A 15331-nucleotide genomic window follows, 5' to 3' on the forward strand; every position below is an offset into this window, starting at 1 on the left:
GAGGCGGCCAGGCAGCCGGCGGAGCTCCTGACGCAGCCCTGCGTGGCACACTCGGAAGCCTGTTGACCAATAAAGCCTTTGGGAACTGGGCACAGTGTCCGTGCTTATTTCATAGGGAACTGAGTGAAGTGACTTGGTTCCCCGACTCTGGTGCCATTACGTCAGCTAGTCAGCCCTGCTTGCTCTGGGACAGTGGCCTGATTTTTGAAAGAGTTAAAGGAGAGAGGGAGGTCTTCATCTGCTGGGTCATCCCCCCACCCCCAAAGGCTCCAACAGCCAGGGCTGGGCCAGGCCAGAACCAGGAGCTTATTCAGGTCTCCCATGTGGTGGCAGGGGCCAAAGTATTTGGGCCATCTTTTGTTGCTTTTCCCAGGGAGCTGGATCAGAAGTGGAGCAGCCAGGATTCAAAAGTGATGCCTATGGCCGGCGCCGTGGCTCACTAGGCTAATCCTCTGCCTGTGGTGCCGGTACTCAAAGTTCTAGTCCAGGTTGGGGCACCGGATTCCGTTCCGGTTGCTCCTCTTCCAGGCCAGCTCTCTGCTGTGGCCCGGGAAGGCAGTGGAGGATGACCCAAAGTACTTGGGCCCTGCACCAGCATGGGAGACCAAGAGGAAAAGTGATGCCTATGTGGGATGCCAATGTCCTAGACAGTGGCTTTACCCCCACCCCCCACCCCCATGCCACAATGTCACCTTACCCTCCTGCCCCGTTTTACTTTCTTCCCTGGGATATTTAGTCATGCCTGTTTTCTGGGGTAGAAGCAGTGAGTGGTTATGAAAATCATATTCCCTGTATTAGAGGTTAATTTTGCAATAAAGTGAAGCCGGATAAGCACCTGTGGTCCCTAGACAAATCTGTAGCACTGTCATTTGTAGTTTGCTTAAAACACTCAGTGACTGTAAACTGGTGGAAAGCTATACGTCATACATATAGTACACACACACACATATATATATGTATGGCCTAATGTTTTTTTGGGCATATAGGTTCATTAAATACAGTAACACAATATAATAAAAAGTAACCAGGGCTATTGCCTGCTGCTTCCCAGGGTGTGCATTAGCAAAAAGCTGCTGCTAGTGGACAGTGATGGCCAGGGAAGAGGGGGGTGGTCCTGGAGAGCTACCTAGTGGGCAGGGGGTGGGTGACTGTGTGATGTCTGGTTGTCAAGGGAACCAACTTGTGATGAGAGGGTTGGAACTTTGCTCTTGTGGGGGATGGGGCTGAAGGTTGGGCCGATGATTGATGGCTAGTGATGTCATCCATCAGGCCTACGTAATAATGCTACTGGGGAGGTTGTGGGGAGCTTCCCTACTGCCAGTGTGTCTGGACGGTGGCATTCCTGGAGAAGGCACACATGTCCCCCATGCCTCTCTTTGGTCTGGATCGTGTCCCTTCTTAAACAATAAATGGTAAGAGTTCTGTGGAGCTGCTGTAGCAGATGAATGGCGTCCTGATGGGCGCAGGAGTCAATGTGGAGCTTGTGACCAGCATCTGGTGGGCAGACTACTGGGATGTGATGTGGGACTGATGTGAGCAGAGGACACCTCTCTGGTGTCTGCTGATTTCCCTGGTGGAGGGCAACACTCTCCTATCTGGAGTCAAGTGCTCACATGACTTGGAATAGAAAGGGTTGCTTTCCACTGGGATGACATAAATTAATAGCTTTGTACAAGAACCATCAGGACGCTAGTTTCAAGTCAACAATTGAGAAATTTAACATTTTCAAAATCATTTTTCGATTTAGTTCCCATGTTTCTGTCTGCTGTACACTTTGACCACAGTTAAGCAGCAGAGCTGGGTGAAAATGATAGCTTCTGGGAGAGGGCTTGGAGGTCTGCATTTCCCCTGCTGCGTGGTGACAGGTCTGCAAGCTGGGAGAGGTGCTTGGGTTCACGGTAGCAGAAAGCACGCATTTATTCTGCCTTAGGGACGCGGCTGGAATCTCCACGGCTGTTGGGAGGTCACCACTCCTGTCCTTACACCAGAGAAAACTGAGCCAAGTTGCCCATCAAGTGAAGGTCCCAGGCTCCACCTCAGGCAACAGCTTCGAGGTCCATGTTTGTGGCCAGTATGCCTCAATGCCCCTGCATAAACATTTTTTTAAGTGATACCAGAAGTCCTGAGTGGGGAAAGAGTTGAAAGGAAGGTTTTGGATGTTAGGAATGGTGAGGTTGGGGCTGGTATTGTGGCTTAACAGGTAAAGCCACCACTTGTGACACCAGATCCCAGATGGGGGCCAGTTCATGTCCTGGCTGCTCTACTTCCAATCCACCTTCCTGCTAATGTGCCTGGGAAAAGCAGTGGAGGATGGCCCAAGTGTTTGGGCTGCTGCGACCCACGTGGGAGCCCCAGATGAAGGTCCTGGCTTCCACCTTGCTGTTGCAATTATCTGGGGGTGTAAACCAGCAGATGGAAGATTTCTATCACACTTTTAAATAAATATTAAAAAAAAAACTCCAAAAAGGAATGGTGAGGTTGAAAGTACTTCCTCTGGGGGTGCAACTGGATAGGGTAAGCAACTTCTAACATCCTATAGCACACAGGATAACTGGTTGACAAAAAGCAATTGAAAATTCTATAATATCTTGTTCATGTGTCCCTAAAAAAAAAAATTCTAGAATAGCAGAGGATTTTGATTGTTACCAACACAAGTGTCTATGGTGATACCCCAACTCCACTGGTCTGATCATTTCATACTATACACATGTATTAAAAGGTCACCCTGTATCCCATCCACAGGTAGAAAATAATAAAAGAATAGAAAGCAAATAGTTTTGTTTCTGGAGTAAGGCTGGGCTGAGAACCCTAATTCTGTACCAGCTACGTGTATGAGTAAAAGTAACAACATTCAGAACCTCCCACGTTGTCAGTAAATATATAAAGCACATTATCTGAAGTGCATTTCCTTTACATTGTTTTTGTAGGTAAGCCCTATTTTGATCTGCTTGTGTGGCTTGGAATTCTAACAGGCCAAAATCGGTTGTCCTACCTAGCCTCTAAGACAAAGTTGGGGGAAGCACTTGCTACTCTTCAATTCCGGGCTTACTGCATACCAGGAAAACGTTTCCCAGGAGGCGTGTAATTGTTACAGAAAGTATGAATCAAAGCCCAAGAGATACCAAATAACCAGCCTGGGGATCGCTGCTCCCTGGGGCAACTGCTTAGAACCATTTAAAGGCGAAAGCAGGGCAGAATTTAGTTTTGCTTTACTTGGAATGTTCCATTTTTTTTTCTAGAGTGTGAAATTAACTTACTGAAGAAACTCAACTCCACCTCATTACTTTCATAACCTATCCTTTCCCAATTGATAAACTTCTCTACAAACTGCTTTTTCCATTTGCCAGAGCTGATTGTTGGTAAGGGGGCTTCTTGGCTCTCCCTTTTAACAAAAACAGCAAGACAGCTGGGATACCGCACTCAGCGCCTGAGAGCCTGGTCTGCAGCTGGCAGCTCTCCATATCCCAGCCTTCCTTGAGTCAACCAAGTGAGGCTCAAAAGTATTTGGCCAAAAAAAATTCTATCTGAACTGAATGTATACACACTTTGTCATTCCTAAAGAACACAGGACAGCAACTATTTACACAGTATTAGGCCTTATAAGTAGTCCAAAGATGACTTAAAGCATACGAGATGATGTACATGGGTTATATATTAATGGCATTCATGGATTTTGGTATCCAAATGGGGAAAGAGGAGAAGCCTGGATCCAATCCTCTAATATACTGAGAGACAACTGTAGATAATAAAGTCTTCTACGAGAGATGGCAATTCCCCCAAACATGATGTTCTAGCTAAGGTGATTGATTTCCCCATAAATACTCCATATGTATTGTTTTAAATGTATTTATTTATTTGAAAGGCAGAGTCACAGAGAGGCAGAGGCAGAGAGAGATCTTCGAACCACTCCCCAATGGCTGCAATGGTCAGAGCTGTGCCGATCCGCAGCCAGGAGCCAGGAGCTTCTTCCAGGTCTCCGACGCAATTTCTGGGGCCCAAGTACTGGGGCTATCTTCCAGGCCACAACAGAGAGCAAGACAGGAAGCTAGGACTTGAATTGGTACCCATATGTGATGCTGGCACTGCAGGCGGTGCCTTTATTCACTACGTCACAGCGCTGGCCCCCATATGTACTTCTGCAGTTTTTATCTCTACTCCCCTACTCCCTGCCAAAACACACAGCTCCAATGCAACCTTATCCATCTGTCTACTGATATTCTCTTCCCTTCTCAGCCAGCAGTAAATTCTTCCTCAGCGTTAATGTGCTTGCTTCACTCTCTCGGTTTAGGTTATAGGTTCCCCGAGGAAGGAACTGACGGAACGTTCACTGGGGCCTCTGCTTACAGAACTCCAACATTTTGAATACCACCCACTCTCCCACACATATTAAAAAACTGCTCAAATGTCGCTTAACTTTAACATTTTATTTTGTGTAAAAAAGGGCAAATTTAGTGAATTATTTTCATCTTGTACACAAAGTTATAATTTTAATGCTTTTCACATCCATGCTGAAAATTTGCAATTTGGTAAAAATGAAAGAAAACATAAATTTCCCGGAAGGAATTTTTCACGCCATTATATATACATTTCATGAGAAAGTTTCAAACACTCTCTCAATGATCACAAGTTACCAGAAAATAAAAGATTAAATTTATACAGATATTGATCTATATATCAAATACATACAGAAATGATGTAAAAACCTTATGCAGTTTACTTTGACCTCTGTCCTCAAAAGAGTTGCCCAGGGACAGATGCTTTTCTTTTGTATAAATGACTGTGGCTTTATTTAAAATACGAAAATCAAAGGAAGAAACCCAGTTTAATCACAGTATTTTTAAAATCCCTTCCCAATATTAAAGGATCATTACCAAATATATAGCACCATAATACAAATATTGATGGGAGAGGGTATTCACATCACGCAAAATTAATAATAATAAAAACAAACAAACACTGAAAACCCGTGTTAGTATCCGTAGAAGAAGTTGATAACAGCTTTAGCTTTCCTCATACACAGCAAGGAAAAGGTTTAAGGTTTAAACTACCAAGAGTCCCCAAATCATACTAACAGCAAACAGAAACAGAAACAAAAACAAAAAGAAACCCCAGGTCAGCAGTACATTTTGAGCTGTAAGAGAGCGGGGCTGTGAGTTGTACAGCTGGAGTCGTGGCTAAGACAGAATCTCCTCTGCGTGAACTTAGTTTCTGTCCAGTGGCAGCAGGAGTTAAGGGTCTGCACGATGAAGAGGGCTACAGATTGTTTGAGACCATACAAGTCCTTACCAACCTCTAGCTGTTGGTCATGGATCAAGAAAAGAACACTTCATGAATAGGTGGAAAACTTGAATGCTCAAGCAGCCTGGTTCTGCTGCAGAATTGGAAGCTTCTATAACCGGGCTACAAGTGAGCATTTCACAGAATTACTAGGCCTGACTGGCTCCAAATCATAACCCTCCTGGTTCATTCAGTCCCAAAGAGGCCCTAATCCCAAGGTACTGGTAGAGTACACGACCCAACAGGTTTCTTGCACCCGTATCATGGAATCAGAATCCTGGGCTTAATTCACTAAGTCTGAGAGCAAAGACTGCTGTAAGCCACACTCTGGAACTCTTGTAGGCTTTGTTTGTGCAAAGATGGAAAGATTGACCAAGTGTGAGCATATCACATTTACAGTAGGTCCCTCTCAGCAATGTTGTTTAAGATAAACATCCAGGAAGTTAACAGCTGAATTCACATATATTTGACACATGAGACTCAACCTGTGCTGATGTGATCTACACTTACGCCCCCCAAAGAGTCAATATTAAGAAATGGTGACATGTGATTCCACACATTCTTACACTATAAAGTAACACATTTTACTTCCAGTAGCTACTACAAAACCTTATGTTATTAACCCCTCTTGCATAGAATGAGGTAAACCTGTGCGTATTACCAATGCTATTATTCCCAAAAGTAGAGCAATATTTTAGAAAATAAATTGCTGGTTTTTAACGTTCTATGCATTTTAAAATTCGAAACAAAAATCTTACCTAAAACGGTCTCCTGGGGCTTTCCATTAACATTGTTTTAAAGCATTCCATAGGCTGAAGGGCTGCAGAGGTTAATCATTTTGATTAATTTCTAACCAGCCCCACCTATATTCCAGAGGAGATGGTCAATACTACTGCTCTGAAGAGGCCAGGCTAAGACCCAGAAGCACTTGTAGAACAGATGCATTAATTCCTGAGAGTTTAGTTTATGAACCTCACTGGTAAACGCTAGAGCTCTCTCATTCAGTCACAACTCGGCAGAAGTTAGAAAACGCAGAGAGCAAACCTTTCACCAATTTACCCTTGTATCCTTTTGTTTAAAGGAAGCCATATGAATTTAAAAATAGGGAATGTTCAAAATGGTCCAAGTAAGTCACTGTTAAAATAAGTTCTGAATACAATTAAAGACAATTCATATTACATCTGGAATTTTATGAAACTTAGATTCTCTTTCAGATTGTTCTCTAACGAATCCAGGATAGTTAACAGTGGAGCTGGAATGATTTTGAAATCTCAACTTATTCTGACTTTGAATTACTTTTACTTTGGTTCTTCTGGTAACACAGAACATCTGTTTCGGGGTGTGGTTATACTAAGTTGTTATCTCACAGATGGAGGGAAATGGCAGAGAACTGAGCAGAATCCCGCTTGTGGGGTATTTTTCAATAAGGAAAATAAAATGAACTTACGACAATATTGCATTTCCCCAACCCCTCAATTTGTAGACTGAGATCCTGTATATCTTGTCAACCATTCCAGTTTAACACTCTAGTGTTAGGATAACTTTAGTTTTTTTTTTTGTTTTTGTTTTTTTTACATAAAAGAGAACATATAAAAGTATCCAGAGTTCTTCCAGTTTCATTCAGAACTCCAAATAAATTTCACAGAATGAAAAACATTTCTGTACAAACATTTAAAATGGGCTGCAATAAAATGCCAACAAGCAGAATTACCGCTTCCATGATCTATGTGGTGATGAGCCCTCTGTGAAGGGCTCAGTTGCATATTTCTGCAGCAAAGGAAGCTGGAGATGTGACTGGCCTAACTTCTAACATCCCAAAATCTCCCAACAGGTACCAAAAAGGTTCATTTGTAATGACAGTTCATTTGCATTTACAACTATATCCTTCTTAAATCATTTCCTTCAATCCTGCTACCTAAACTTTAATCTTACCAAAAAAGTTAGAATTTCAGTTCTTGTTAACAATGCACATAAATCCAAACTTGGAAAATATTACAAAATTCTTTCAAAAGCTTCAAATACAACACAAAAAGTGTCCATCTTTATAAATTGAAAAATTTCCCTCCCCGACTAAAATAGTTTCCCCACCCACCTGAAAAATCTGGAACTGAAATTTTCTATATTTAGCAAAATGTCCCAGTAGAATAGTCCCGCTGTACAGCTGGATTGATTACAAATCAGTCCTGTGTAAAACTCTTCCCCTCCCACCCTCAGTCTCCGAGCCACGTCATGGCTCTTGTTTGATGTAGAAGTTGGCAGAGCCATTGCTTTCCTGATCAGAGGCTCCTTGAAGGAAATGATAATCTTCTCCATCTAGCAACTCCTCCTTTAGCTGCAATGTAGTCACTGCACCAAAGAGAAGAAAACAGGAGAGGTTAAAGCACTTCTGGGATGTTCAGGCTGCTTTCAATTTTCATGTCCCATCAGCTTTACAGTTAGTAAGACTTCTTCATTTCTGCAGTGACTCTTGAAAATAAATTCCTAGACTATGAGCATTAAATTAATTTTCAAAGTCTATTAGCAATCAAGAAATTCTGAAAACAAGGAACACTGAATTTTGGACACTGTACAATGAAAATCTTCAATGGAATGTGCTCAAGGGAATAATACCCACTAAGTTGACTGCAATAATTTTTCTTTCAAGTATTCGCTTTTATGTCAATGTCTATGCAAACAGTGATGTGTTTCTTGCATGGTTCTGAAACACAGCATTTTTTTTTTAGAAGACATTTATTTGAGAGGCAGAGTTACAGAGAGGAAGAAATAGGGAAAGATCATCCACCTGCTGGTTCACTCCCCCAAAGTGCTGCAACTGCCACAGCTGAGACAATCTGGAAGCCAGGAGCTTCTTCGGGGACTCCCATGTGGGTGCAGGGGCCCAAGCACTTGGGCCATCTTCTACTGCTTTCCCAGGCACATTAACAGAGAGTTGGATTGTAAGAGGAGCAGCTGGGACATGAACCGGCACCCACATGGGATGCTGGTGCGGTAGGCGGAGGCTTAACCTACTACACTACAGCACCAGCCCCTGAAGTATAGCATTTAATGAGTAATACAATAAATGACTAACATTTTAGTTAAAATAAAAATTTATCGATACTAGCAATGTGATGATCACCAATGCAAATCTGCTAACACTGACTGCCTCAGTTCTTACCTATGAGAGAGAGAGAGAGAGAGAGAGAGAGAGAGAGAGAGAGAGAGAGAGAGAGAGATTGAGATTCCATCCGCTGTTGTATTCCCCAATTGGCCACAACAGCAGGAGCTGGGCCAATCCAAAGCCAGAAGCTTCCTCCGGGTCTCCCACATGGGTGCAGGGGCCCAAGGATGTGGGCCATACAGAGAGCTGGATCAGAAGTGGAGCAGCCAGGACTCCAACCAGCACCCATATAGGATGCTGGCACTGCAGGCGGAGACTTTACCCGCTACACTACAGCGCCAGGCCCCTATGAATTTTTAATGAAAATAAACCAACAGTAAAGGCAGTCCTCGATTTATGATAGGTCTCATGTTCTAATAGGTCTCTCACTTTTTTTTAAGAAAAATATTTATTTTGAAAGTCAGAGTTACAGAGCATGAGAGAGAGAGAGAGACCTTCCATCTGCTGGTTCACTCCCCAGATGGCCACGACAGCCAGGGTTTGGCCAGACTGGGGCCAGGAACCAGGAGCTTCATCTGGGTCATCTTCCACTGCTTTTCCCAGGCCGTTAGGAGCTGGATTGGAAGTGGAACAGCCAGGACACAAACTGCATCCATATAGGATGCTGGAATTGCTGGTGACAGCTTTAACTGCTATGCCACAATGTGTCCCCCGAGGGTCTTTGTTTCTATGGGAAATGATTTTTAGTTTTTCTTATTTCCTTTATTTATTTGAAAGGCAGAGTGAGAGAGAGGACTGACAGAGAGAGAGAGTTTGGCCCATCATTTGCTGGTTCACTCTCCAAATGCCCACAATAGTGGTGCTGGACTTGGCAGAAGCCAGGAGCCACGAACTTCATCCAGGTCTGCCATGTGGGTGGCAGGAAGTACTACAGCCATCACCTGCTGCCTCCCAAGAGCATCAGCAGGAAGCTGGGTCAGAAGTGGAGGTGGGACTTGATCCTAGGGACTCCAATATGTAACACGGGCATTCCAAGCGTTGGCTTCCCTGTGCCACAATTCCCACTCTAGTTTCCATTATCTGAAATGGGGTTTACATTTGTGGGTAGCCACTGAGGTCACGCTACTCAGAATTCTAAGTGACAGGAATGCTCTTTCTAATGCATGGGCAAGGACAAACAGAATTTCATTTTGTTGGACCCAAAACTATTTGTAGGCAAACATTTTATATCAGATTTAACTCTGAGATTTTTTCTTTTCTTTTTTTTTTTTTTTTTACAGGCAGAGTGGACAGTGAGAGAGACAGGGAGAAAGGTCTTCCTTTTTTCCGTTGGTTCACCCACCAATGGCTGCTGTGGCCGGCGTGCTGCAGCTGGTGGATCGCGCTCATCCGAAGCCAGGAACTTCTCCTGGTCTCCCATGCAGGTGTAGGGCCCAAGGACTTGGGCCATCCTCTACTGCACTCCCAGGCCACAGCAGAGAGCTGGACAGGAAGAGGAGCGACCAGGACAGAATCAGGCGCCCCAACTGGGACTAGAACCTGGTGTGTCGGTGCCGCAGGCAGAGAATTAGCCTATTGAGCCGCGGCGCCGGCGGAGCTTTTCTTATCTCCTTGTATAAGCTTTTGTTACTACCCAACACAACATAGTACTATCAGATTTCCCTATCCTTTTTCTGAAGCCTATTCTCCCTTCTTCAGAAATTACTTTCCTATTTTTCTAATGGAAATGATCTCTAGATATTAGAAGTTAGTTTCGGCCGGCGCCGCGGCTCACTAGGCTAATCCTCCGCCTTGCGGCGCCAGCACACGGGGTTCTAGTCTGTTCCGGTTGCCCCTCTTCCAGGCCAGCTCTCTGCTGTGGCCCAGGAGTGCAGTGGAGGATGGCCCAAGTGCTTGGGCCCTGCACCCCATGGGAGACCAGGGTAAGTACCTGGCTCCTGACATCGGATCAGCGCGGTGCGCCGGCCACAGCACGCCAGCCGCGGCGGCTATTGGAGGGTGAACCAACGGCAAAGGAAGACCTTTCTCTCTGTTTCTCTCTGTCCACTCTGCCTGTCAAAAAAAAAAAAAAAAAAAAAAAAAAAAAAAAAAAAGTTGTTGTTTCACTAAATATTGAAATCTTAGGGATGCAGCAGGTTTCTTAAGGAGTTATTGTTTAGGAGCAGGCGCTGTGGCTTAACAGGTTAAACCACCACCTGCAGTGCTGACATCCCATACTGCTGCTGGTTTGAGTCCCAGCTGCTCCACTTCTGAAGTAGCTCTGCTAATATGCCTGTGACAACAGCAGATAGTGCAAGTGCTTGGGCCCCTGTATGCTCGTGGGAGATCCAGATGAAGCTCTGGGCCTCTGGCTTATGCCTGGCCCAGCCTGGGCCATTGTTGCCAATTTGGGAAGTGAACCAGTAGATGGAAGATATCTCTCTCTCTAATTCTGCCTTTAAAGGCAGAGTCATAGAGAGAGAAAAGGTCTTCCATCCGCCAGTTCACGCCCCAGATGGCTGCAATGGCCAGAGCTGTGCCACTCTGAATCTAGGAGCCAGGAGCTGCTGCCCTTTTTTTTTTTTTTTTAAAGATTTATTTTATTTATTTGAAAGATCAGAGAGAGGTAGAGCCAGAGAGAGAGAAAAATCTTCCATCTACTGGTTCACTCCCCAGATGACTACAATAACCAGAGCTGAGCTGAGCTGAGCTGATCTGAAGCCAGGAGCCAGGAGCTTCTTCCCGGTCTCCCACGTGGGTGCAGGGGCCCAAAGCACTTGGGCCATCCTCCACTGCTTTCCCAGGTCATAGCAGAGAGCTGGACTAAAAGTGGAGTAGCCGGGATTCGAACCGGCACCCGTATGGGACGCCAGCGCTGCCGGCTGGGGCTTTAACCCACTGCACCACAGCGCTGGCCCCCCAGGAGCTTCTTCTGGGTCTTCCATGTGGGTGCAGGGAGACCTGGGCCATTTTCCACTGCTTTCCCAGGCCGCAGCAGAGAGCTGGATCAGAAGTGGAGCAGCCGGGAATCGAGCCAGCGCTTACATGGGATGCTGGTGCTGCAGATTGGGGCTTTAACACGCTGTGCCTCAGCACTGGCTCCAATCTTTTTTTTTTTTTTTTTTTTAAAGAGAAGTTTACCCAAAGTTGGTAAACTTTCAAAAACAGGTGAGGTGATCTATTACAATACCAGAACCTAGGTCCTAGGTGAACAATGCTTACCATCCTCCCCAGAGACACATACACAGATTAGCTAAATCAGAGGCCACAGAACACTCTGCCTACCTCTTGCCTTGGTACCATGGTTCTTTTCAAAGTTCACTGAATGAGTTAAGCTGCAACCCACATCTGAGTGTCTGGGCTGTTTCCAATCTAGTTTCCCACTAATGGGCACCCTGGGAAGCAGGGCTTAAGTAGTTGGCAGACCAGACTAGGTTTGTAGCTCCGGTCTTTAGCCTGGCCCAACTCTGGATGTTGTGAGCATTTGGGTAGTGAAACATGGATTAGAGATCTGTCTCTCTGCCTTTCAAATAAATTGTTTTTAAAAAAGGAAAAAGGTTTCACATAAAAATCTGAAAAGCAGGGGCTGGCATTGCAATGCCAGAATCCCATATGAGTGCCAATCCATGACCCTGCTGTTCCTCTTCTGATCCAGTTCTCTGATTGTGGCCTGGGAAAGAAGTGGAAGATGCCCCGAGTGCTTGGGCCCCTGTACCCACATGGGAAGTCTGGATAAAGACTCTGGCTCTTGGCTTCGGACTGGTTCAGCTCCAGCCACCATGGCCATTTGGGGAGTGAACAATGGATAAAGACCTTTCTCTCTGTTTCTACCTCTCTCTGTTTGTAACTCTACCTCTCAAATAAATAAAATTTTAAAAAACCCAAAAAGTAGATTTGGTAATATTTAGCATCCTTCAAAGGTATGATCAGTGGGATCTGGTAGCTGTCACAGCCTGTACTTGGGCAGCCTGAGATCCCCATCTACCACACAGTTCACCATCTCATGTTCTCCATGTTTTTCACTGAGTTCCTGCTCCTGCAGGCAACTGGTTCTAAAACAGAGGTAAATGTGTTTTGCTTCTACTAGATATCTTTTCCCTAACAAATGGAATGAGTGGTTGTATATACCGTAGTCCCCCCTTATCATCTTTCACTTTCTGCAGTCAGCTGTAGTCTAAAAAGACTACATGGAACATTCCAGAAGTTGATAATTCATAAATTTTACATTGCCTGCCATTCTGAATTGCATAATGAATCCTCCTCATTCTATCTTGCCTGAGACATGACTCATCCCTTTGTTCAGAGTATCGGTAACTCTATATGCTACTTGTCCATGAGCCACCTAGGTTCTTACTGTCACAGTATTGCAGTGTTTGTGTTCAAGTAACAATTATTTTACTGTCAGTAATGGTCATGAGAGTATTGATGCTGGCAATTTTATTACAGCATATTCTTATGCTTGTTCTCCTCCTACTATTAGCTGTTAATGCCTTACTGTGTCTAATTTACAAATTAAATTTTACAAGTATGTATGCATAAGGAAAAAAATCACAGTATGTAATAAATAGGGTTGGAACTAACTCCGGTTTCAAGCATCAACTGGGGGTCCTGGACTATACCCTTGCAGATGAGAGAGGACCAATGTACAAAGAAGATAAATTGGGAACTGCTCATACTGAGAAATATAATTTATGAAGGGAATTAGAGAACTCAAGAGTACTTCCAAGGTAGCAGGGTAGTTAAGTTATTTAAGTTTTCCATCAGATAGTAACAGTGCTACCACAATGAACACTATTAAAATGGCTACAACTTCTAAAATCAAATAGTGTGTAGCTAGAGAGAAATATTTCCTGTTCTAATTCTACTTATAAAAAGACTAGTTTTAAAAAAATGGTACTTTTTTTGGCTGGTATTGTGGCACAGTGGGTAAAGCTGCCTCCTGCAATGCCATCCCATATGGGTGCTGGGTTTAAGTCCCGGCTGCTCCATGTCTGATCCAGCTCCCTGCTGTTAGGCCTGGGAAAAGCAGCGGAAGATGGCCCAGTGTTTGGGCCCCTGTATCCATGTGGGAGATCCAGATGAAGTACTTGGCTCCTGGTTTTGGCATGGCTCCATCCTCAGCCTTTATGACCATCTGTGGAGTGAACTAGAAGATGGAAGACCTCTCTCTCTGTCTCTCCCTCTCTTTATAACTCTGCCTTTCACATAAATATATAAATCTTTAAAAAAAAATTGGCCTCTTATACATTGAACTTACTAACTTAAACAACAGTCTCTTGAGATAACTTATTTTACATGGTTAAAAGTTTGGGTAATGGTAATGATAAACTTAATAGCCCCAAAGACAGAAAAGCGAATACTTCACGTGTGTAACAGCAAAACGGATGCTAGAAAGACTGCTGACAGGTAATGCAAACAAGTCCATGAAGATCTTCCTTTCTTTAAGACGTTACTTAATTAAGATGCTTTTACAGACAGTATCAAACATATAACAGTAATCCTTCAAACTGAACCAACATGCATCAAGTGTTGGAGACATTCTAACAATACTACTACTAAGATAAACACATTCAAAAGAAAACAAAACCAAGTTTCATTAAAGGTGCAGTACCCACAATAAAAGGTTGATCAAAACAACATCTTGTTATAGGATGATCAGATGGCTAAATGAATGAGAATTACCAGGCTTCAAGATCAAACATGTTCCATTCAAACAGATGGTTTTTTTTCAACGTGTTAAGATAGATACGCTGAGATTCTAAAGCACATCCTGAAGCTGTTTGCATTTACTGTTAACAACAAACAGATGAGTGTGCTTCCAGTCCTGTTAAAATATGGAAGTGATGTGCTTTAAAAGTCACTCAAGGTAAAGGTGAGACATTCACTCAGATGTGGAATGTTTTAATGCAGTTTCACTGTTTCATGGAACCTGTCTGGTAGCTTCACAATTTTCCTCTCCAGGACTTATTCTCAATGAATGATGGATGAAATAAAATAGATCCTTGTGGCTGAATGTCACTTTCTACAAAAAGGCTTTTTTTGTAGGTCCATTTTTAAGGAAATCAGTTTGTTGACACTGATAATCACTAACATTTTAGGAGATAAAATAACTGAAATCACCTGTTCTCTGCTACAGAGCCCATAAATAAACTGTCTCAACAGCCACTCAAACCATAGCTTTCAGACAGTTAAACTAGCAATGTTATCCATCCAGTTTCACTACAGTAAAATCACACCAAATCCTTTCAGCACTCAGAAGATGCTTCAGACACCAGTGGAACCATGTGGTTTCCAACTAATGCATTGAGCTAACTTCTTGAATTCTGCCAAGAAATCAAGTTCTGTATTATGTAAATCAGTACACCTCACAAAACGTGACAGGAGCCTCCAAAACCAGTCTAATGTTTCAAGGAAATACGTCCAAAATCCAATACAAGTGTATTGGATACTCAACTCACAATATCCAAAACTTAATTACAGGACAACTGTTTCATAAATAACAAGTGCAAAAAAACAAAAAAAATTAAACCAATCAACAAGGCAAATGGTAATCTTCTCTAGAAAGGTGACACCTGCTTTGGAATCCTAGTCAGTGTTTCATACCAACTACTGTAATCTCCTTTGGACACAAACATAGCAGAGTGATAGGCAAAGGAACAGCCTGGGGAAGAGCCAGATGACCTAATATACTGGGAAGAGGCAAAAGCTAAAGAACACATCCTAAAATGGCAACAAAAGAGGATGGTATCTTTGGGTGCAAAAAATCAGCAAACTGAAGCATGAGAAGAGAACCACATATGAAGTTCCATCTAAGCTTTCAACACATTTTGAATGAATGCTTCATGACAGATAAAGCAATTCAGTTTAAAAGCAATAGTGAGGACATGGCAAAACACATGCCAAAGCAGCTTTGAGGCTTCAGATCACACACTCCCATGCAAATGTCCTGACACACGAGTGAAGCCTTTCTATGAT

The 15331-nt window shown here is 43.5% G+C and overlaps 1 protein-coding gene across 27 annotated transcripts in view; it reads right to left on the reverse strand.

Annotated features, from left to right (window-relative positions):
• Positions 1 to 4405: 4405 nt before the first annotated feature.
• MBTD1 (mbt domain containing 1) overlaps positions 4406 to 15331 on the reverse strand; it is a 70755-nt gene continuing 59829 nt past the window's right edge. For 20 of the 27 annotated variants that reach the window (XM_070060870.1, XM_070060877.1, XM_070060874.1 and 17 more), the window contains one exon: positions 7373 to 7623. In XM_070060870.1, the coding sequence (XP_069916971.1) occupies positions 7505 to 7623 (119 nt within the window). In that variant the 3' untranslated portion in view covers positions 7373 to 7504. Of the gene's footprint in view, positions 7624 to 15331 lie in introns of all 27 variants that reach the window. The other 7 variants (XM_070060879.1, XM_070060882.1, XM_070060880.1 and 4 more) reach the window with 1 other exon arrangement.

Source organism: Oryctolagus cuniculus, chromosome 17 (genome assembly GCF_964237555.1).
Source record: "Oryctolagus cuniculus chromosome 17, mOryCun1.1, whole genome shotgun sequence".
Classification (NCBI taxonomy): Eukaryota; Metazoa; Chordata; class Mammalia; order Lagomorpha; family Leporidae; genus Oryctolagus; species Oryctolagus cuniculus.